The 24,462-nt window shown below is 37.9% G+C and overlaps 2 protein-coding genes across 2 annotated transcripts; both read right to left on the reverse strand.

Annotated features, from left to right (window-relative positions):
* Positions 1-143: 143 nt before the first annotated feature.
* On the reverse strand, positions 144-7,216 carry LOC105829939 (pollen-specific leucine-rich repeat extensin-like protein 1). Its single transcript, XM_012669024.3, has 2 exons — positions 5,309-7,216; positions 144-5,021 (listed from the first exon to the last, which is right to left on the reverse strand). The coding sequence occupies exons 1-2, from the start codon at positions 7,182-7,184 to the stop codon at positions 4,948-4,950; spliced, it is 1,950 nt and encodes a 649-aa protein (XP_012524478.2). The 5' UTR covers positions 7,185-7,216; the 3' UTR covers positions 144-4,947.
* Positions 7,217-7,358: 142 nt separating this feature from the next.
* LOC105829940 (cyclin-dependent kinase 5 activator 1) lies at positions 7,359-24,062 on the reverse strand. The gene is made up of 4 exons (XM_012669025.2): positions 23,596-24,062; positions 20,979-21,221; positions 7,854-8,150; positions 7,359-7,500 (listed from the first exon to the last, which is right to left on the reverse strand). Exons 1-4 carry the CDS (start codon positions 24,031-24,033, stop codon positions 7,405-7,407), a joined length of 1,074 nt encoding a protein of 357 aa, XP_012524479.1. The 5' UTR covers positions 24,034-24,062; the 3' UTR covers positions 7,359-7,404.
* Between the last annotated feature and the right edge of the window lie 400 nt (positions 24,063-24,462).

Here is a 24,462-nt window from a genome sequence, read left to right on the forward strand (position 1 = left end):
ACACACACATATATACAATTTGCATATCATTGAAGTTAAGAAGGTTTAGATATAAAATGTACATATAATTACCTAAAAGTTAGAATTGCTTGTAAATTATGCAAGACGTAAATAAGCGTGCTTTGCGTGAATAAAATGCCAGATGGGTTTTCAAACTTACATTTATTTAAACAAATCAACATTGACCTCATATTTACGGATTGTATACTGTATTTGTTGCACAGAGGATGCACCTTTCTATACGCGAGATCTACGCATCTCGCGACGCGTCGTACCGTTTGACAAATCATTACGATTGGGAACAAGGGGGGAGAGGGAGGGGGGGGGAGGAGGAAGGGACGGGGGAATTGAGTACCGAGTACCGACAGAATAATTAACGAGATTTGGAGAACCGGACTAGAAACAAGTCTCACATTATCATAATGTAATATCGCGTTAGAGAGCACATACTTACAATAATCTTAATAAATATGCTAATAATGTCGTGTGTGAGAGAAGAAGAGGAATGATACTAATAGGCGCGCAAACGTAACAATATAGCACGGGAACTCAGACAACAGATCGATCACCTAATCCGAAATACAGTACATGCTACGAATTATCGTACAATTAACTCAGGTTCCGCTTATTCGACTTTATATAGTTTTCTGGTGTCTTTTAACTGCTAAATATCGTACTGCTCACGGCCGCTTGATCTCTCGATTATACGATACATAGGATGAGACTGCTAATTATTCAACATGAAGAGATCCCTAAACTTATTCTCATATGCGCCGCAGAAAACGAATTCACCCCGGGGTAGGGGGAGGGGATTAAAATGCCTATCAACTGTCGTCGATTGGTATTTGCATACTTAATCGCGAAACTCCGTATACGTGTAAGCTCAAGGAAAATACAAGCGAGCGTAAAGAATCGCGCGTGGTGAACCGTTCGTCTGTTTCTAATAATTTTTAACTCGTAACGCTTCGACGGTGACGCGATTTCCTTTCGTAATTTCTTTACGCAAGTGAATTCGAATTTCGAAGGGTCACGAGAAATTTTTTTTTTGTTTTTCCATTGAAAACGCAGCTTTTGAGGCGAAGAAAAAATGATTTGCCAAATCCAAGTCCATTTTGCCTGTCTTTTTTCTTCTGCTTTGCGTAGAAAGCAAAAGAAGAGGCGCTTGCGAAAGTCTCTCTCTCGTTCGCCATATTTTTATTGTTTACACGGATTTACGCAACCAAGCGTATGTATGCGAGTATGCGTGCGCTTGTATACAGATATATCATTTTCTCTTTCTCTCTCTCTCTTTCTCGCTCTCGCGCTCTCATTTTCCTCTCCCTTTCTCTCTCTCTCATTTTCTCATTTTCTCTCTCTCTCTCCCTCTCTCTCACTCTCCATACGTATAAGTGTGTACGTCTTCTCGTGGACATAAATTCGTGTGTATTTTTTTCGTTAACTATATACTTTGGCTTGTCCTCACACCTCACTGCACCTTCGTTCTCCCGCTTTAATGCTAATGGCAGCACGGATACAGGTTTGTTTTTATACTGTAATAGCGTCCTCTCAGCGCACATACGTGCCCTAAATCATCCCGCTTCATTATTCGAACGAACGCGTGTCCGTGTCGTACATAATATGTATATGTATTTGTATATACGACTATCCGCCGACGGCCGTGCGCGCGTCCCTTTGGTGGATAGTGGGGTACACGACGTAGTTTCGTTTCTTCTTTTTCAACCTTTTATGCTATGTATAATATCGTACAGTACGCAATGATGTAATAAATTGCTATGTGTATGCGCTACGAGAAGGGAGAAAACTATATATATATTATATATATTTATATTTTATATATATATATATATTTTTTATATGTATACGTGTGTAATTTGTGGAGAAACGAATCGGCTATGTAGCGTATAATGCGTGTACACACGTACGCGTACAATGCAAGCGGCAGCCACGCGACGCGACGCGACGCCCCGGCCTCCTCGGCGTCGTTACACACTTAGCTTCTCTCGCATTTACCCCCTTACCCACATAGGGGAGGGGGGAGGGATGTTAATACGGGGGGTGCTCGCGACGGCTTCTGCAGATTGCAGCGGCCGCACGTCACCCCCTCTTCTTCCACCGGCTTTTTCGCGTTCGCTCGAATGCGTCGTGTTTTCTCTCTTTCTCTTTCGCGATCCCGTGCGTTTCCCATTACGAAACAAGAATCGCGGCTGTACGATATCGATTTTGTCACGAAATAATAATAACAGTAATAATAGTACGGCCATCATCTCGGATTATCATCCTTACGGTCCGAGAGAATTCTTGCAGTTGAAGAGCTTCGTTAGTAAACCTAGAACGCAACTACCACGGCAATTTTTTCTTTAATGAACATTAAATTCTTACGCAGCAACGCTTCGTCCTCGGGGGAAACGCACGGGGACACGTCCCAGTTCGCTTGACGATTACGCTCGATCTCGTGACGTTCGAAAGGAGGCGAGATGAGGCGAACGGAGTACAAGAGCAAACGCGAACCTAACGGCTCTTGCCGTGAACAATTTCGCTATACGAGTTAACTCGAATTAACTTCTATCATATCGCTAATCATAATATCACTAATCGCTCGTCATCGATTGCGTTCCGGGAACGAACGTTCCTACGTACTACGATCGATGAGACTAGAAGGGGACGAAAGCTGCCGGAGGGGGTTGAGGGGGTTGAGGCGCGTGTCGAGAGGGTGCATCGAGAGAGAAAGAGCGGCAAGGTGCTTAGACGAAATAAGCTAACTGGGCATGAGCGTTCACGCGGCTTCGCGCTAATTACACGCGAAGTTATCCTAAAAAAAGAATTATCAGCTAAACGACGGTCGTTCGCGCAACACGAGATCGGACGTGTTCGTCAACGAGGGGAGGAAGGTGGCCTGGGTGGTGATAGTGTGGTAGTGGTAGTGGTGGTGGTGGTGGTGGTGGTGGTCTTCTAATCAGCGTCGTCACTCGAGCGCACTCGAGCGCGACTAATGCGCCCTTAATACGCGCGGGGGCGGCCTCCCCGTTAACGGTGCCCGCTCATGGACGACGTACCTATAGAGAATTCCCCTATGCATTATGCTATACACAGTTAATATCAGCCGCGCGCAGAACACTGAGCCATATCGCGTTCACACACGCACAATATAGAAAAGATCACGGACGCAAAGGATGGGCGGCGGCAGGAGGGGGGGGGGGAGTGGCGTGTGAGTAGAGCGACGGGGGAAACTTGCGGGGAGTGTCCCGTGTCGAAGGCGAGAGCGACGAAACGTCCTTCACGCGCGAGCGCAAAAAATGAAGAGCGAGTAGCACGCACGAAAACGAACTATACATGTCGAGGACGAAGGGAAGAGAAACGATCCAGTATACGCGATCAGCTCGGTCGCCCCCCTCCCCTTCTCCCCCGTGAACACACCCTGTCGGTCTTCTCCACCTTGTGATTTTTTTTTCTCTCCCTGTCCCTTTAGTACCCCGTATATTCACGCGGTTGTCCACCGACGCTTCGAATCCTTAATTAATATTGCACGCACCGGCACACGGGGGGGGGGGCTACGTAGCCCAGCGGCGTTCGTTTTTCTCCTTCTTTTTTTTCCACGTCACGACCGCCGGATCGTCGCCCCGAACAACGAACGAAATCGATCGCCGCGAATCTGGATCAAAGCGCGCAATTCGCGCGCGATCCAACGATCTCGCCACGCCGATATGTAACGCACGAAAAGAAAGAACAGGAACAAAAAAAAAAAGAGACAGATATGAACGTGTAACGAAGAGTCGTAATCTCGTCGAGCCCCGACAATTTCTCGATCGAGCGAAATCACCCTTGAGGGGATCCGCATTGCCCCTGGAACGAGGCCAATCCCCTGATCACGATGCGCTCGCGAATCGCATCTCCGCAATTTCCTTTTTTTATTTTTATCCTTCCTCCCTTCAATTTTTCCCTCTATCTCCTCTCTTTCTTATGTACTTGTCGCTCGAACGCGACTTACAAATATTATATAGTAACGCGTATACGTACGGGGTACGTACATATACAAATTTATATTATGCTTATGCATTACTTGTCTGCGCGCGTCCACGCGATTGAGGCAGATCGCTCGATCCACGTCGGACGCACTCTGTGTGTGTGTGTGTGTGTGTGTTTGTGGGTGTGGATGTGTGTGTGTGTGTGTGTGTGTGTGTGTGTGTGTGTGTGTGTGTGTGTGTGTGTGTGTGTGTGATCTTCGAGCTTTCTCATCCTTCGCGGCAGAGCATTCTCTCTTCCGCGGAATCACGCGAAATCACACTTACGCTATAGAGATTCATGTCATTATTATTATTATTATTATTCTCTAATCGGTACTTTAATCGTTTTAGCATTACGTTACTAATTACGTTATATAACTATCAATCAACGCCCTACCGTGAATCGTCTCGTTCGCGCCCGCCGGACGGCACCCCTGGTATCTCTACTGTCTCCACTCTGCACCCCGTGCAGAGTTTCGTGATTCTCTGCCCGGGTGTCCGTTCGGTCGGGCGCGATCCTACGTTTCTCTCGTTTTGAGCTGAAAAACATTCAGGCGCCGCGCTCCGAGGAGGAGCACCTCCGTTTCTCCACGAGCGCGACGCGAAACGCACACGTATATATTAACGCTAATTTAATAATAATAATCAGTCCTTAAACCCTCGCCTCGACTTCCACTCGTTCCTGGGAACTTCCGATTCGCCTTTCCTGTGAAAATGACCGTCGCATGCCGAAAAAGGAATTCGAAGTTACTTCGTTTTCTTTTCTTCTTTTTTTTTTTGGTATTTTCCATTGTAGTCTTCGTGTAGGCCAACGAAGTTTTCGGCGCCCGTGCGAGCGCGATCGTGTAGGTTAGAATCTTCCTCCCTGCCTCTCTGGTTTGACCCCGTAAACCTTCATCTCGACTAGTTGCGCCCTGCCGTCTCGTCTTTTAGGTGGTTTCGAAGATTATGCTCTTCTTGAGGCCCTTGCGAGGACAACCGAGCCGCCGTGTGTTACGGAACGCCTCCCTCTCCGAACAACTGTTTGAACCCCAATTTTAATGTTATTTTAGTCTGAGACCTCTGTTGAGTTGTATTGTTATTCATTAACTCTTTATAAAATCGTAGTAATGGATAATAGAAAATAATAATATTTCTTTGAAAACTGTACACAATTCTCCATTTATATATCTTGCTGTATTTGTTGAGCTGCTTGTGATAAGCGCGTCGATTATAAATTAAGGAAGCCAGTGCCGATGTTCACTGCCGATGGGATACCTAACCGACGCCTTATGGAAGCAATCGTTATACCGTCGTAACGTACTCACGCAGCTCGGAAGATTCGGCCTTGACCCAAGGATCGTCGTACTTGGACACTTCCTCGCTGCGAGTTCTACCGGGTGGTTTGGGACGTTCGCGAGGATGCATGCGCGGCCCCTCTTCGCTCAATGATCTTTTCGTTGCGTCTATATGCTTCGGCACGTCCAGCAGGGCCGTGGATCTGGTCAGCTGGGGCCTCTGTCGTTTAGTCTCCTCGCTAGCAGCGCGTACTATTACCGTCGGCGGGGGAGGGCCGGCCTGGGGGGGCAGTTTGTCCTCCAAAGGACTCCAGGGGAGTGATGACCGTCCTCCCTTCCGGAACGCACCCTTCCGGACGAGCTTGGACTTGCCAGACCTGCGCACCGGCGAGACATACTCCGGCGAGTATTCCGGCTTTATGATACTTTTCCGCTTGGCGGTGGGCGTGGTGGGCACCCTCGGTGACCAGACCGGCGACGACAAGTCATCATCCGACGTGGTCATGATCTTCTTCGGCGGTGTCTTCTCCGGCGATTCGTCCTTCCAGCCACCCTGATAGAGCGGGAACGGCGCGATCTGATTGAGAATCTTCCACCGGAATTCCTCGTCGTCGCTTTTGCTGGGCGTCACCGGTTCCAGAGGCGGACAGTGCGTAGGCGTGACATTTTCGAAGGGTGACCACTTTTTGTCGTCGATTACCTCGACCGGGATGTCGCTCGGTGACTCATCGTACGGTGTCCACTTGATATCGCTGATGTGCTTTTGCTTATCACGCTTCTTCATTCCGATCGTCGGTAGTGGCGACGAGTCCTCGTATGGTGCCCACTTGGTGCTGGTGATGCTGATCTCTGGCGAAATCAGACGCCGTACAATTCTGTTCTCCAGCTTGCTCATCTGCCGTGGATCTGGCTCCGGCGACATGCTCCTGCGTATGCTGTACTTGGGCCGTTCGCGTAGACTCTTACTTTTGGGTTCATCCATGCTTCTGTACCACTTCGACACCTTTTTCTCGGCGGGCAAAGAGACGTGCTGTTTCATAGCCCACCTTGCTCGTAAGGACTTCTTAGTCGCTACCGGACTGACCTTTTCTTTTTCTTTATCTTTTTTCTCTTTGTGACTGAAGCCCCATTTTCTCGAACTTTCGCTCCTCACCTGAGCGGAGCGCTCCAATTTGGGTCGATCCTTCTTTCCTCTGGCGGCTCTCGGATCCTCGCTAGCTTGCCTCTTTACCTCCGGTTTCTCCCATGTCACGGCCGGTTCTTCGGGTGTTAGCGATTTCGAGTAATGCAGTTTCTTTTCCTCCTTCTGCGGCGGCTTCTGCGGCGGCTTTTCCGGCTCTTTCTCCTGTGGCTCTTTCTTCACTTCCACTGGTGACGCGGGCGGCGGTGTCTTCACTTTGGGACAAGTGCACCTGGGTTTTGGATTTGGCATTACGTCCGGCACCTGTAACCATTTGGCCTCTCTCGCGAATCTGGTGTCGTCGCTGCTGTGCTTCCTCAAGTCGTGCATCGGTGTCAGCAGATTTTCCACCGACCACTTGTCCCCCTCCGCACTGTGGTGCTTCCTGAGATCGCCGCGATGCACGCCCTCCGACTTCTTCTGTCCTGGCGTCAAACTGTGGCAGCTGCACTTCGTTTTCCTGGCGATATCTAAGTCGGTGGTCGAGGTATGGAGCTCCCAGCGGAACTCTGTACCTTCGCTGGTGCGCCTCCTCAGATCCCAGATTGCTTCGTCGGGTGACAAATAGCCGCTGGTGCTCCATGTCACCTCGGTGCTGCGTACTCTGAGGAAAGAGCCGCGTTCTTTATAAGCGGTAAATTCGACTTCCCCACAGTTACAGAGCTTCGTCGGCGTTCTTTGCGATTCTAGCGGTGCCGGCTCGATGGCGTCCAAGTCCTCGATCATCCATGGGATCTCCTCGCGGCGCCGTCGGCCACACGACGGGCAGAATAAGTCGTCGCGGCTAGACCGCGGTTGCTGGCGAGGCACTGTCGGAGTCGAAGTCGAGGTCGATGCCGTGGCGTCAAGCTGCGAGAGCGGCTCCACGTCGCGATGGCCATCGTCAGAGTGTCGTGACGTCGCAGCCGTGCCTGGCGATGCGCACCAGCAGGTGTGTGTAGCTCCGTCAAGCTGCCTTGGTGGGTACCGCGACTCCGGAGACGACGAGGCTCCGTTCGAGGCCGCTGCCAGTCAGACTTCCGCGTTCGCTGGAACCGCAGGCCTGCCACGAAATCACAGATTAGAGCTGTTATACTCAATTCATTTTTATTTCGCTATGCGATTTTTCTTTGGGGGAAAAAAAACAATTAAAAAAAGAATTTTATTAACTGTAATAGTACCAGAAAGACATATTGTTTAATATTTTCATTGATTTGTACGTTTCGAATGTATAATTGATGTAATTTGTAAATTAATATAGAATCAAGTTGAAATAATTCTTAAATTGATATTATATGAAGAAGATATTATATTAATGCACTAAATTAGTAAATTATGTAACGATGTGCACGCGCGTGTGATTCTTAAATTACTTATATTATTTATTATCAATGAAGTCTTGGCAAGAAAATATACCTTCAGCTCGCTGAAGATCTCTGTGAAGAAACCGGGCTCGCTGTTGATTCGCAGCATTTCGGAGCTAAGTCGGTTGACGATCAGAAGACATCGGTCCCAGAACTTGTCCTTGCTGTCCTCGACGAGGAACGGCTTTAGCGGGTAACTGATCTCGTTACCCATGTAACTATAGCTCAGGTAAAGACACGTCAGTACCGTCGCCTGGAGTTCCTTCTCGGATGCCTCGTCGCCGTCGACGAGCTCTTTCACCAGCATATACACGAACACTACGTTGGCAGGGTTTATAAAGGGCACGTCCTAATAAACAAAGAAAGATAAACATGTGATTAGAATTTTATATTATTTGATTTAGCAATGCTATTCTAAGGATCTAATTTATTAAATAAACATATATATTAGTCTAATAAATTAAATAAAATTTGTTTTTTGATAGATAGTTTTATGTAACATTTAAATTGCAGAAATATTCTGTTAGCCTCTTAGCTTTTAATAACTCTTATATAGACGTAATTGCGCAGAAAAGTATGATTAATATCTAAAGTACATTATATTGTATCACAAAGTATGTCTGTAATATAAATATTATCGGTGTATCTCATCAGGCAACAATGAGCGATAAAAATAAAGTTCGTGATGACTCGTAATTACGGAAATAGAAAGAGATTTTTTTTTAATCATGTGTCTATAAAAAATTTATTTGTCTAAACTTGTATTTTAATACATTACAACAAATGGATATCATTTTGAGATAAATTTTGATGAATTCAGCACTCAATACATGTTGTGGCGAGTTATACGCCACATATGTGTTATATCACCGATATTACAACATTGTTAATATGTAAACATGTTTTTACGTATGCCATTAATCGCGTAGTGTCTTGCATAGTGTCACATAATATGTTGAATGTTTCCCTATAGACTTTAGGGACATACGTGTTTTCATACGGTTGTGTAAATGTGTCAGTATAAATACATGTAGGCATATATATCGAACGTAAGCGTTTTAGGTACAAATATAGTCACATAGATGTTAATTAGTGCGGATACACAAGGAGAACATGTTGTATAAATAGAGGAGTCTATTTATATTTTGATAAGACTTGCGTTAGCCATGAAACATAAAGAAAATTAAGTACATCTATGTATATACCTATATTATTAATATGTATACATATATATATATATATATTTGTATACGTGTGCATATATATGTATATGTGTATAAATATAGCTGTACGTGTATTTTGCCTTATGTATAAAAAATTTTTCAATTAAAAGTTGCGAAAGAAAAAAAATACATTCCTTCTATCATATTTGAAAAACTTAACCAACGAAAAATTGAATTTAATATAAAAAAATAATAAACAATAATATTGATTATTAAAATAAATGTATTATGATTAATTAACAAAAATATTAAAGTTTATATAATAAATTAAGTAGATTTGTTGAAGTCTTTTTGTATCAGTTACAAGTTTTAATAGATTCAAATACTAAATAAAGTTTGCTTATTTCAACTAAATATTACATATGTTTGTACATTATATATATTAGAAATAAAACCAATATTAATGTTTTAGCTTGAAGAAATATAGCTACATTAATCTAATCTGATTTTTAAATACAAATGTAAAATGCTAACGTGGACTGTATACCGTGAATAAATAATACTCACTTTATAATCAGGAATATACATATTCTGTAACAAGTTGGAGTAATTTAATTTTAACTATTAATAAAATCAATTAATTATGCATTATATCACGAATCTCTTTCGATCCTTCAGTGAAGATCATAATTTTTTTTGACGCTTGCATGCTCCACGATCAGGCGTCTTGGCAAAGGTATTCTCGATGATTTGTCATTTTCGAGAGGTGATGATTAATTAAAAATCCATTACTGTTTTGGAGAAATTTAAATCCGCCTCTTTGGCACAGACAGCAGACGCGTAATTCTTATGCCACGATTATCACGGTATCACGCATAATATTCAGAAACAACATGACCGTATCTCATTTAAGAGAAAAGTGTGTGCTTGTTATTTATCATAATACATCTCAAGGGGGAAGCCATGTACGCATCAGGTCGTGGCGTGCACGCCAAGACGGAGCGAGTCGCATTAAGATGCGCGCATGGATGCATCGGTGGCTCATGGTGCAGTAGAAGCGTAGGGTGCATCGATTCGTGAGAGGTTGTGCACGGCGTGGCGCGATGCAGCCGTCGTGCACATGATGTGGGTGCATTAAGCGGTGAGGCCACATCGGTGACCCGGGGAGGATCGATGCCCTCGATACGTTTTCCCCGCGCGATCGGCAACTTGCTGCCTGTTTTTATTGTCTAGGCCGCATAGTCGGCCACCCCGTACCTTGTTAGTCGTGTCTCTCGGTTTAATGCACATTACGCGCCGCGCGCACTCACGTTTGCAATTTGCTCACACGCCAGGCTGCATCGTCCCCTTCTGGACTCTCCCATCGCCGGCGTACGACGCTGGCAGGGCCGACGACACTTCTCGGCGACGTCGACACGCCCTCCTCGTGCCAGCCCCGGAGGAGGATAATCGGAGCAGTGCACCTTGCACAATGCAGCGGAAGGGAAAAAGGGATGCGCGCAACCTCGCGTAAACGCGCGCCAGAGATTCTTTCGCGATCTTCCCGCGAAAACTCGCGTCCGAGTCGCCCGAGGTAACGCTAATGTAATCGGATAACTACTCCTTTAACGTGAACGAAATTGCTTGCGGTGTACTCAGAATTCTATTTAGAAAATTTCACTTTATATCGCGATTGTTTCAGATATTGAAAATACCTAAGACTTCTAAAATTTAAATGAGTGACGTGTTTTAATGGACGAATTATCGATGGTATTGCGAACAAAACAGATCGCGTGACGTTATCGAGAAAAAACTCAAATCGGCTATTTCAACCCTTAAAAAATTGATAGAAAACGATAAGAATCGATATTCTGTCAAAAAATATATCTGTCAAAAACCTTATTATTCTTTATTGTAATTATTGTTTCATTATTTTTCATATTGCTGAAGGAATGTTATCATTTTGTATCATTGTCTGATAAAAACGGATTCAATTGTTGGAATGCAATTTCTTATATTAATTTATTGTTCTTTATTTTGATTGGAATTTATTGTAACTAAATGATTAAATATTTTCGCAATTAATTATATTAATTCTCAATTTGTAGCTACGATTGAAAACGATTAGATATGTCCTATTGTTTTCTATCAATTTTTTAAACGGGAAAATTCATATTTGCAGTGCTTCGATTTTTAGAGAAAGGTTGGATTTAAGTGAATTGATATAAGATAAATAATAATGGATTATGAAATCGTTCGACTTGTATCTATTCATTACTGACTGACAAGCGACTTACATTCACTATTATTGCAACAAATGCTTCATGAATTGCCTCAGCTTGTATAATATTATAGTTATACTCAGAATAATCCTCTTAGATTGCAATCCTGCTGCATCGAACCATTAATGTTTCAAGTAAGTAAGCACCTTTACTTTGTTGCAGAGTCTAGTGAATCTGTTCTAATTGCCAACAATTCGGTTTCCTTCTTTTTAACACTTAGCAACTACTCCCCAATATATATATATATATATATAGAAGCTATCTGAAAGATACCTAAAAAGATTGTACTTCCAAAGTTAAAAGATGGATGACGTGTTTTAACTGGCGAACTATCGATGGTATTGTGAACAAAGCGGATCGCGTGACATTATCGAGAAAAATTATTCATAGATAGCGTCTATCGACGGAGAAACGTTTTTATGTTTGCAACTTACAAAGTAAAACCCGGGTCTATAGACTCGTCGCATGAGTGAAAGTAGTATTCATAAAATTACGAGGAGGTCACATACCCAAGTTACTCATGCACAACTTATTAAAAAAAAGGTTCACCTCGAAATTTTCGTATTTATCGGTCATCTGGAATTTTTTCTTAAATCCAATTTTCAACTATTCCTTTTTATTAAGAAAAAATTGACAATAAATTGATCACGAGGGGGAGAACAAGAATGTGAAATAATGTGGGAAAAAAATATCGAATTATTTTTCATAATGTTTTTGCGTTATTATTATTATTTCACAAGGAGTAGAGCCGTTGCGAAGCTTTCGCTGTCGCATGCACGATTCATTAGGGTTTCCACGTGCTTCCGCTGACTCGTGAAGAGGCGATCCTCTCGATCAGGTATAACATCGCTCAAGAGTCTCGAGGGCTGCAGACCGCGGTGCAGCAGAATTAGGGGTGCCAATATACCCGGCGAGGACGTATATACCCTCTGGGTCGGTCGATATTTACCAGGGGTGAGCGGCCTGTTCTATTCTTCACCGAGCGCGGGCACCGCGTTATTCGAGTCACCTCCATCGCGTAGACCTGAACCTTTTAATTAAATTTCCAAGACGGAAAATGGATAACGGTTTCCCGAATCCAGGACGCGAATGCGTTGCCTGGACCAATTAGCGGCGTAGTCGGCATGTACGCGAAACATCCCCAACCGCAACCGACAATCTGAGTCGCTTAGTCGGCTCAGGGATGTCCCAAATGGAACTACTCCGAAATCCGCGTGAATTGCAATTAGCTCCCGGGTTACGCGTAATTAAATTATGCAAATGAATGAAACACACATACGCGCGCGATACGTACGCCGCGCCAACTGATATCCACTTTTAGTTGATTTTAACATGGTGTCAGCCGTCATATGAAGATCATCCAATTCCTGATTTCACAATTATATCGTCTTAATTGTTTCTTCCGATCGTGTTTCTCGAGGTGGAGAATTAGGTGACAAGTGTCGTGGCAGATAACGCGTGACACACGTGCCGCGCGCACGCGGAAACGTGACAGGAACGGAATTTTCAATCTCGGCCACGTATGGTTTCCTTTTAACCAGATTTTCAGCAACGTGGCCCGATTTGATCTTGTTTAACGTTCAGACGAAACGGTAAATCGTCTGGATAGTTTACAGGACAGTCTTCTCGTGCGCTTTGACATTCCGATGGAGTTAAATGATAATGGAATGACGTAGAAAGTCAATATTTCACTTATGTTACAGTTGTAATAGCTTATTATAGTTGAGCTTATTATAGTGAATGCAATCAGATATACAATATCATTAAAAAGTTGTGTAAAATATATCTGCTAGAATGAATTTATTTTTAAATAAAGTTTGTTTATAAATTTTCCTTGTTAAATAAAATGTATTTTTAATTAATCAAAAATATTAATTTTTTATTAATTTTTAATATTCAAATAATTAAAATATATTACAAAATCTTTTTTTTTCAAAAACGCTTCATAAAATTGGTAACGAGGTTATCTCGGCTTTTAGCACAGACCATTAAGAAATCATTAAGAAATAAAGCTAAATAAAAAATAAATAAGACACAAATTTGGAAATTTCTGGAACTTATTTTGCACAGAAAAATATTAAATTATGTAAGATATTCATAATTTAACAAAGACAATCAAGCATAATCTATTAAAAAAGAACGAATATGGTAACTTACTACAAATAGTGTGTTTAACGATAAAATCAAATGTTAATATACATATACTCATGTAAGTGTATATAAAAGTTGTTTACTACTAAAGAGTACCTTAGGCGTGTGATAAAAAAATTTATGAAGTATCATCAAATAAATATCATATCGTCATATTACCAAAGAAACATTTATTACATTACGTTCTATTGTAAAAAAATATATCGATAACGGTACATGTGTTTTTGATTGTACATTAATAGTCCTAATCGAATAGACAAAATTCAACGTACAGAATCACATTGTTTTTTGTACATTTTATATACACACATGCAATAACGTTTAATTTTATCATGAATCTAATTGTATAAGCTGTCATATCTATCTTCTTTTTGTAAACACATAAGGTTTGTTTTTTATTCCTGCACTGCTGCACTAGTGCAATAAGTTAGAATGAGAAAAAATATATTTGTCTTATTTTAACTTATTGCACCAGTGCAGCAGTGCAGGAATAAAAAACAAACCTATAGTGACACTTTGCGGTTGTCTTTACACGTGCGTGTCGCAGCGTGATGTCTAAGCACACGTTTGGAATATACACTCAGGATGAACTGCACACATACATTAGACTCGAGGAATTATATTTAAGCACGCGCAGTTATTAATGGACTTTGATATTCCGTCAAATGTTAGGTGAAAATACTCACACAACAAAATATATCACAGAATTATCTTGAAGATATCTAGATGTCAGAATATTTGTTGCATAGCGCTGTTAAAATATCTTAAGAATATTTTTGAAATGTCTCTAAGATACTAAAAAATTGTGACAATTTTATCTCAAATGTGATATTCGATTTAATGATTATTTTAATCTTGTCTTTGATTCTTATTTTTAAGATAGTCTAAAGTTTATCTTAAAATATGTTGTATAGATTATCTTATTGGTTATAAAATATATCTCAAAATAAACATGAAGCACACTTAAATAAAATAAAAAGTTTAACTATATCGATTATATATGTCAATCTTTTAGAAATATCCTTTTACAGATTATACGTGAAATCAAGTAATATGTTCTGCGTCATTGCAACTAAAAGTTTTATGAATATTTGACAATAAGATATCTTAAAATTGTGTAACCACAAAGATATCTGATTATATGTCAGATAAATTTTGCTGTATGGGTAGCATCTTGTTTTATAAAAATAAATAAATAAAATTTCTTCTACACCCATCAAAATCGTTTAAATATTACAATATTAAAATATTTTCCCCTCAGTTTATGTTATTTGTATGTAATTTTTATTATATCTCATTTATACATGTACGAATCTCTCCATGAGTCCACTTTTAATTAAGTGTTCGTATACATATCCAAATAAAAATGCCCAAAATAAAATTTCTTTGTTCTACGTCTAAATATTAAAATTTTTCCTTTATATCTGTTTTTATTCATATGTATTTTTTGTTGTTCGATTTATATATTATGCATTTCTCCATTACTTTGCGTCGTATTGGATATGTGATAAAAATATCTGGGTCATTAAAAAAATATATTAAGGTTATATGTATTAAAAATTATGTACTCATTCTACTTCCGTCAAATGCGTCGTACATTGTGAATAATTAGATATTATTATTAATCTTGTTAGTCATTAATGCACATAAATTGAATAAAATGATGAAAAATTAGCAAAAGCCGGAGTTTTGTATGGCCTGATTCTAAAAAGCTAATAAAACTATTGTTATAAGATTGCTCTATATAATGTTCTTATATTATAACGTTATAGGTATTGGATATTCTAATCAAGATTTAATATCGTAATCATTTTTTTGATGTCTGTATTCCCCACTAATCAATAGTCAATTCAGGAGCACTGTATCGAAAAATCAGTTGTCTGAATAAATTTTTTTACGTCTGATCATAGATTTAGGGCGATAGAAATACACATCGTCAGGAGCTGACGTCCGAGAAGAAAAAGTATCTCCCCTTCGTAATTAAAATTGAGGGGTGAACGTCCCTCTTATGAACACCCGCATTTTTTCACATATCCCTGTGGGGTGATTTCGCGAGCGACGTTGCCGTCGCTCTTGAGCAACATTTGCGATGCACGTGACCCTTCATCCCTTGCGCGGTTTTTACCCTTAATATGGCATTGCTGCACATCTCTATCCTACAGTAGTTTCCCCAGATCTTGTCAACCGAATCCTCATTAGCTCATTGTTGCAAAATTAATTTCCACTTCCTTAATGCGTAACAATATTTATTTTGTATTCCAAATAAGTTGTGAAAATAAAAAAAAAATATATATTAACATATTTTATATCAACATAATAATAATAATATTAGTATTTAGATTAAAAACGATATAATAATAATAACGATATATTACAAAAATATGCTAACGTTTATTTATATTTATATTAAAAATGTTTTTTATTATCTAGAGTTCCTTTTTAGTGTCTAAAAAGAAATAAAAGTGTTTATCTTAAAATTAGCTAAGATAAAATTTTTTAATACAATAATTAATTAATTAATATTATTATAAGTAAACTTTATACAAAATTACAAAGAACCGTTATATATATATATAGTATTATGTTTTACTATATATATAGTAAAATAAATATAAATGTACACTATATTATTAATATATTAATATATAAATAATTTTTGCCAAATTAATAAAAAAATGTGATTTTTTAAAACATTTAAAACATTGTACTGTTAAAAATGAAATATGCGCCAAAGAAATTATGTCATATATTTTCGAAACTTTATACTTAAACTGATATAATCTTTCTATAAAAGAAAAAATTGAGATATTAAATCAGCGCCTAAGTTGGATTAAAATAAGTAAGCTTATTTCTGGGGTACCCTCGAGATAGCTAAGAGTGGGTCGAGGGATTTGAGGCTGAAAATTGGCCTCGTGTTTCGATAACTGTTGTTATAGAGAATGAATTGACAACAAAAACCGCGTATGTATATTTACCTATCGACATTCTCAAGGATTAAGCGGATGCACGTGGATACACGAATATATAGCTACTCTTTGCTATATCTGCAAGTATTACTTCCGTGTACATTTGTGTTGCATTGTATTCATGGAAATGTCCGGTGTATTGATTTTTACACAGACCAATTCGCGCGCACACACACACACACACACACACACACGCGCGCAGTATTAATTGTATTCCGAGAAAAATGATTAAATACGTTCTCTGTCAGAAATGTTTGCAGGAAACTGCTTGTAAAATGTCAGATCTTTTATACAATTTATTTTTTCATTCTTTTAACAAGAGACACATAAAATAAAATTTATGTTTCTTGCATATTTTCATTATAATTTTATAGTCTCAAAAAAATACAGTTGAATAAAATCAGAGAATCTGTTGTTAATCTAATAGTTAATCTAAATATATTTTTATACAATTATAATGATTTGATAAGATTATTCCTATTTTCTTCTTTCTCTACTTATTCTAGCATAAATTTAAATGATCTTCAATTAAGTGCAAGATGAACATTTATGTATAGTAATTATAGGAGTATGTTGAAATATTAAAATTGTTTTGTAAATTAAATACATTAGAAAAATTGAATAAATAATGAATAGCTTCATTAAATTTTGGATTGTTTGCACGACTTTTAACTAAATATATCTAATGTATACATTATTAATGTTATTACGTAGTGTATTCTTAAATAGTGTGAATATTCTAAAAGTATTGCACAAAATTTCCACAGAAAAAGTTCCACAGAACGTTCTTATTATTCTAGTTGATTATATAAATAAAAATTAATGTATTTAATTTGATTGATAATATCAATAAAATATGCACATTTTTATATAAGTATCCCCTTAATCATTTTGTTACATAAAAATATATTTATTTCGATTGATAATGCCAATTGTTTTTATATAATTATTTATAGATATTTCGCTAATCAATTTGTTACATAAAAGCACTTTATAGTTCGCAAGAAAGCTTGAAGAATCCTAGGTCAATGCAGAGAGATACGTTCTCGATAAGAACATGAACACGCAATCAGACGTAGCAAGAAAACGACAGCCTCAATTGTTAATGGACAGTTTTTCTGAGCACAAAGATAACGCGGGCTCTTTCAAGTGTTAATTATCTCTCTTTCTCACTCTCTCCCTCTTTCTCTTTCCAGCGATTCCACGTGTGAATTTATCGACATGAGAAATCGATGTCGGTGGGCGCAGGGACATTACTGGGAAGTGTGTCTACGCAAAAGGCACTTTATTATGGACCGTCTTCAACGCCTCTCTGCAAAGTGGGTTGAAACACGCGAATGTCGCAAATGACAAAATATACCGCATAATTTCTCGGAAATAATGACAGAGCGTGATTCGTGCCACGGATTGCGAAATAACGTTTACATTTCTCTCATTCTAAAGTGGACTGTACACTATGATTTTGCAAAAACGAGAGTGAAAGGGAGAAGTATTTTACTTATTATTTTAATATTATGCTAACATAGATACGTGCAAAAAATGTATATTAGCTTTGCCATATAATATTTTAAATAAGATCAGAATAAGATAATACACATTAATTACTATATGTGTGCACCTGTTTCATCAACAACTGTCAATATATTTAAATAATTTGAAAAATTTTTGGCTAAAATTTTTTTCACACATTTTGTCGTGCAAATGCGAAAATTAAATACAAGCGTGAAATACAGGATTATCATAATCTGCTACGCCCGAACACAACAGTAAATTTAATTACCAAACTTCTTCAAAGACATCTCAGCTCAAGGATAAACGCGTTGGTCGATGTCGACAATGCGCAATTGTTCGTAACAATTGGAACGTCACTCACGATAAAAAAAGTCCACCCACGAGAATCGCCTCGGCAGTGGACTGGAATTGTTGCCGGCGCACTTCGCGCTATTTTCCATAAAACTTCACGAGCCCTGCGGTTCGCTGAAGGTTGCACGACATATGCCAATCGATAGTGACTTTCGTCGTAAAGTGGGTAAAAAATTGTTGCCGATTTGATCGACAGATAAAATTGACCCTTTCGTGCAGGGCGTAGTGATGTAGACGAGTTTCGAGCAATCTGTAGCGCGGTAACTCGGTTTTTTTTTTCACGTATTTATTTTTGTTACTTTGCATGATTGAACCAGTCACTTTTACGTCAATCGCAGAAGTCAACTCTTTTTACGATAATTAAAAAGGTTAAATCACTATTCCTCCCTACATAAAATGATTGCGTTACATTTTATAACAAACATTTAATAGAATTAATTGGATTTTATATATTAAAAAAAAATCCAATAATATATACGGTCAGAAGAGTTCTCTCATGTTTCTAAAAAGTTTTGTCTTTTAATATGTGTGTGTGTGTGTGTGTGTGTGTGTGTGTGTGTGTGTGTGTACACACACACAGCTAAATATACTTCTTTTGTAATAAATTCAATTAGAGCAAATTATAAAACAATTAAAAGTAATATTTATTAAATATAAAAAGGTTTAAATTTTTCATTTGCAGCGTTTGCCGGCGAAAATTCGGCTTTCTTGTAATGAAAATTAATGTAGTGTGCGGACGATACAATACAATTCACAGACACAAAGGGGATAAACAACAACGCAGATTTTTGCATTGTATTATTAATAGCTTTATCGTATTTTTAAGTCAGCGGCCATCTACGTCAGTTGACTATCGGAGTAAAATATTTTTAGTTTGATCGATAGCTTCTACGCGCGGAGAAGGCGAGTCTTATAGGGGCCGTACAATTTGCATAGGTCGCAATCGCGCACGGTAGTCCCATTAGCATAAACGTTGAATTCATAATCGAATCAAGAACCGACTGAAATTATGAGCAAATATTTTCGATTGATTGTGATTTGTTTCTTTTGGAAGAAATATAACAGTCAATTTTGTAGGAAGTAAAATAAGACTTACGACATCAAAATCGTAGATTTCGACCTACTTTGATAAAAAAAAGATTTTGCTTAAACAAAATTTCGATATAACTTGTAGTTGGAAATATATAGTTAGAGATTTCGTTTTGAAAAAGGTATGTAGGTTGTAAAATATTTAAATGGTTAGATAGAGTCTGAAAAAGGATACTTGTAAGCTATAGTTGCTTTCAAAAAGTGAAAATGTTGAAGATAGTTAATTTTTATATATAACTTTACGGAAAATATTTTTTAATAAAAAATAATTTTTAAAAATGTAGAATATACATATATATGTTGTAAAAACTTGTTTCTTAAAGAAGAAAAATATTTTATTTAGCAATAGGTTTTAATTTGAAGAGAATGCAAAAATAGTTTGATATATTTAATTTCGCGGAAACTTTCTAGACAGTATCAAATTTGGGTTGTAAAATGTCTTTTGAATGTCTTTAGGCATCTTGTTCTGATTTTGGACATGCAGTCCGGGTCATTGTTTATTTTTTTACTCCAATAAATAATTTTTAAGAAGAAGTACACAATAATTCAGCATTTTACGTACGTATGTGACTCATTATTGTAGTAAAAAAAAAAATATATATATATATATATATATATATATATATATAATATATATATATATAGGTAATCATAATCCAGTATTTTAATTCATTATCCTTTCCTGTTGCGATGCAAATATAATTCAACTCCTGTTACAGTTCATCCAGACGGAAACTCTTGGATTTATCCCGTGAAAAGTCTAATTCCCTTTCTAACATATTGCATGCTCTGGATGACTCTTATTATGCCCTTATTCCCGCGGGACGCGGTACCCGCGTCCCGGAGGATTCGATACGAGCGAAGCCCTTTCCTCCGTGACACGTGTGGACTATCGTTCCACTTGTAATGATAGTTCCCTTCAGGGAAACGAAACCTTTTAACGCATCGAAGACAAATATTCGTATTCTTTAATTGGATCACGGTTACGTTTGGAATATTCCAATGTACCAATGGCAATAATCAAGCCGAGTAGAATAATGTGACTGTACCCACAACGAAAATTATTCATACATATTTGTGAATATGTCACAGGTCAGAGTACAGTATACTGGTCTGTTGAACTTTATGTAATAATTTTTTTGTCTAGATATATGTATACTTGCTGTTCAACGACCATCGACCGCATAGATATTGATGACTTGTATATATCGACGTTAATCATAGCTGTTCAATCACCGAGAGTTAATTATCTCATGCTGTTGATGTATCTTAATTATCCAATTATTATGATAGCTAAATAACCGCGGGAGCAATATATTAACGTCGAACCAGTGCCTGCGATAATTGTATTATCGGCGAGTACGTTTCGCGAAGCACGTTAACTACCTAGCAAATGAAAGTATTTATTATCAAGCAGAAATCTGTTTACGGATGTAGTAGAACTACTATTTGAGTGCTCGTTTGAAACATTCATTAGATGTACATTATGGTCCTTATTTCTTTCTATTAAAGAGTATCCATGAAATGTATAACTCGTTAAATAGAAATATCCAAAAAACCTTAAGAAACCAACACATTTCTCTTTAATCGTAAATATACGTCTTTCAATGTGTTAAGTTATAACTTAAAAGCGTAAACATAATATGTAATTTTAAAAAGCACACTCTGTAAGTGGCGAACTCACCTGCCAGCCTTGAAGCAGGAGATTTCTGTCGACAGTTCTGAGCCACATGACAGCGTCGCCGGCCTGGAAGTCCCTTAAACGGGTGCATTTCTTGTGCAGGAAGACGCCGAGGCACTTGAGCAATTCCGAGGTGGAGGCTTGGATGACAGTTTTCCTTGGTCCAGGAGGCAGGGGTTTCTGCACCAATTTCTCACACGTTGGATTGTGCGTGGTGTGATTGTTATTTGACGCCGGTTGTTTTGTCTAATTAAAATCACGAGAAAATTAACTGTTAGTAAACAATTCTATTAATGTGATCAATATAATAACATCCTTATAAATTTTATTCTAATTATATTTCATATTAAATTCATATTTTTACTAATATTGATTCACTTTTTTCAATAATAATTGCGGATTATTTTTCGATGTGTTAATAAATTAGGGTTCCAGCTTCTTGGTAAAATTCTATTAAATAAATATGTATCTGTCTTTATTTATTTAATGTGATAATATTTTGCAAATTTTGTTTAACATAATTAAGTTGAGAATAAAATAAATTACCCATACAGAAAAATATATCTGAGATATAATTAAATATCTTTATTCTTACAATTTTAAATCAATTTTAAGATATCTTATTACCAGATATTCATAGAATTCTACAAAAAATCTTGATATCACGTATTGTCTAAAAGGATATCTCTAGTATCTTTAGTATCTTAGAGATATTTGAAAAATATTTTTAGGATATTTTACAGTGTTATGCAACAGATATTACATATAAATATTTTCAAATTATCTCTGTGATATATTTTGTTGTGTTTAGGTAGGTTATAATATTAAGATAGAGTTTGTACTTCGTTGATATTAAATATACAATTTACAACTTCATGTGTAAAAAAACTAATAATTGGACATTAAGTAAATTGAATGTAGGCATGTTTCTAGAGAGAAAGATTATTGAAAATTTACACATAATGTATTATAATAACTCGTGTGATGGAAAAAGAGACATCGATATGATTTCGATCGTGTCTGAGGGGTCAAAGCACGTTGTATATTTCATTCCTTACGCTGTAAATCCCCTCTTTGTTAGAAGTCTTTAGACTTCTCTAGACACAACAAGCAACAAGATTATTCTATTAAAATATGATATGAACTTTTTGTCGTCAGTGGTGATAAACAAAAAATAAGTTTATCAAATCGTTTTCCTGGCAAATTTGTTTATTAAATAAACGACGTTTTAACCATTAATTTTTTTATCTTCTTCAGGTATAAATACAAATAATTAATTTACAACATAACAACTTAATATATTTGAACCAGCAAAATATAAAGCAAGTTCTATAAAAAATATAATATAGATGTAAAATCAATCATAACATTAAAAATAAATTATAACAATAAAGAAATATAGAGAGCAAAAATAGAAAGAAAGATATAAATTAAAATAAAATATTGAAAACTTACATGTCCAAAGTCAATGAATAAATTTATAAACCAAGTATGATTAGTAATAATAAGATGGCGAAACATAAAGTAAATGATGAAAATGCAAAATATGTCCATCATATAACGAGACTGCGAACTGACTAAAAATCAATAACAAAACAATCTTTGAGATATATATGGAGAGTAAATATTAAGCAATCTTTAATATTCTATTATATAATGTGTTCAAGTTTTCAGTATTTTTCTGTAAGTTTATTGAATTCTCATTTCTTTTTATGAAGAACATCTCTGCAATTTCTCTTTTTCTTCTGTTTTTTTTCCCGTATGTAATACTCAATGGGTTTGCCACTCGAAGTCATGATTTAGAGTAGTTCTGTGCTTATTGACCATCGAATGTTATTCTTTTTTTATGTTACTCATAAGTTCTTTTATTCGTGTCTGTAAGTGGCGTTTAGTTTGCCTATATTATTCTACTATTCTGTTTTATAATTTTTATAATTTCTACGTTATGTACTCAAACAGCTAACGTCCAAAATTGAGTTATAAGACATTTTAGAGACGTCATTTTAACGTCTATTAGACGTTTTTTAGAAACTGACATGATTAAAGTCGATTGTTTCAATTTAATGGGAAACTTTATCCGATAGGTACTTATTATCTGTCTTTATTTACAATGTTTAGAAAATAAAGACATGTTTATCTAATAGATAAATTGATCAAGAAGTCGAAACAATTGACCTTAAAAGATATTTTAAATACTTCTTTAAGATGTTTTATGTCCCGATTTTGGACATTGTGCTGTCTGTGGGGATATTTACAATTTATTACATTATATTACTTTACATGACAAAAAATGTATAATTTATCTATATCATAGGTAGTCATTGCGTAACATCCTTGAGTGAATAAATTATCATGAAAAAAATATTTAACCGTCTCTAACGCGAGAAAATGCAATACTTAAATAGATTTTTGTTGCAACTTTGATTTAATTTCATCGAATTTGTTCACATCATGTTGTAATAGAATAAAATTTGTTGAAACGCGCATATTTATTCCATTTATTTTACATAATTTTTATATATAAAGTTTACCTATTAATCGATTATAAATAGAATTATAAGAAGTACGTCCTATCGAAAAAAGAGAATAAAAAGTTTTTTACCTCATCTGAGACTCTCACCTGCGGCGTTTGTATGTTCTTATTCTTATCAACAATAGGAATGTTATCGAGAGGCTGCCTGAAGGCGATATTTTTGTTCTTGTTGTCGAGCTTTTTCTTGTTGTTATTAGTCGTGCTGAATCGCTTCCACGACAGGGCGTTTATAAACAGCGAATGCTTCTTCAGATTCTTCTCGAGGGCGTTCTTTTCCGAGATGATCCTCGCATTGTCGTTGTTATTTAGATTAATGTTATTGTTCTGTAACGAGTTATTGTTGGTCGGTGGAGGTGGCGCCGGCGCCACTGTGGCAACGCCGCTTTTGTTCTCGCGATTCTTCGCGTTGTTTAGCTGCTCGTAATTGAAGTTGTTCAATGTGAAGTCAGCGGGATGTTGATGCCCCGTTGGCGGGTAAACAGACCCTCGACGGTCCCGCGGACTGAACGACAATACGGTCCCCATGGTGCTAGAGGTACGCTGCTCCGAAAGTGCGTGTTGCAATGGCGGATGCGGCTGAGGTAAATGCTGCTGTTGCGGTTGTTGCTGTTGGGGCTGCTGCTGCTGTTGCTGACTTGTCGGTTGCGTCTGCTCCCTGTCGCTTTGCGGATGAGTTGGATTCTGACTTGGCTGACGACTCACGTTCGGACGAGGGTTCTGAGCTTCTCGTTCTGGACTGGTCGGATGGCCGGGATTTTGCGTCGGGTGTTCGGGATTCTGATGTTGGTCAGCGGGACTCGGATGACCTGGGTTACCGGGGTTGTGACCCGGATTACCTGGATTACCCGGGTTGTGTCCGGGATTGCCCGGATTGTGTCCGGGATTACCCGGATTGTGTCCGGGATTACCCGGGTTGTGTCCGGGATTGCCGGGGTTGTGTCCGGGATTGCCCGG

This window comes from Monomorium pharaonis, chromosome 2 (assembly GCF_013373865.1).
Source record: "Monomorium pharaonis isolate MP-MQ-018 chromosome 2, ASM1337386v2, whole genome shotgun sequence".
In the NCBI taxonomy this organism is placed as follows: Eukaryota; Metazoa; Arthropoda; class Insecta; order Hymenoptera; family Formicidae; genus Monomorium; species Monomorium pharaonis.

What these genes read in the sequence shown, in the direction of transcription:
- LOC105829940 (XM_012669025.2), bottom strand. Translation starts at nt 24,033, where the DNA reads ATGGGGACCGTATTGTCGTTCAGTCCGCGGGACCGTCGAGGGTCTGTT. An exon ending in AGAACATACAAACGCCGCAG is followed by an intron (nt 21,222 to 23,595) that starts GTGAGAGTCTCA and finishes GATTTTAATTAG; the next exon opens with ACAAAACAACCGGCGTCAAA. An exon ending in TCCTGCTTCAAGGCTGGCAG is followed by an intron (nt 8,151 to 20,978) that starts GTGAGTTCGCCA and finishes TTTGTTTATTAG; the next exon opens with GACGTGCCCTTTATAAACCC.
- LOC105829939 (XM_012669024.3), bottom strand. Translation starts at nt 7,184, where the DNA reads ATGATCGAGGACTTGGACGCCATCGAGCCGGCACCGCTAGAATCGCAA. An exon ending in GGCCGAATCTTCCGAGCTGC is followed by an intron (nt 5,022 to 5,308) that starts GTGAGTACGTTA and finishes GGGTTCAAACAG; the next exon opens with TTGTTCGGAGAGGGAGGCGT.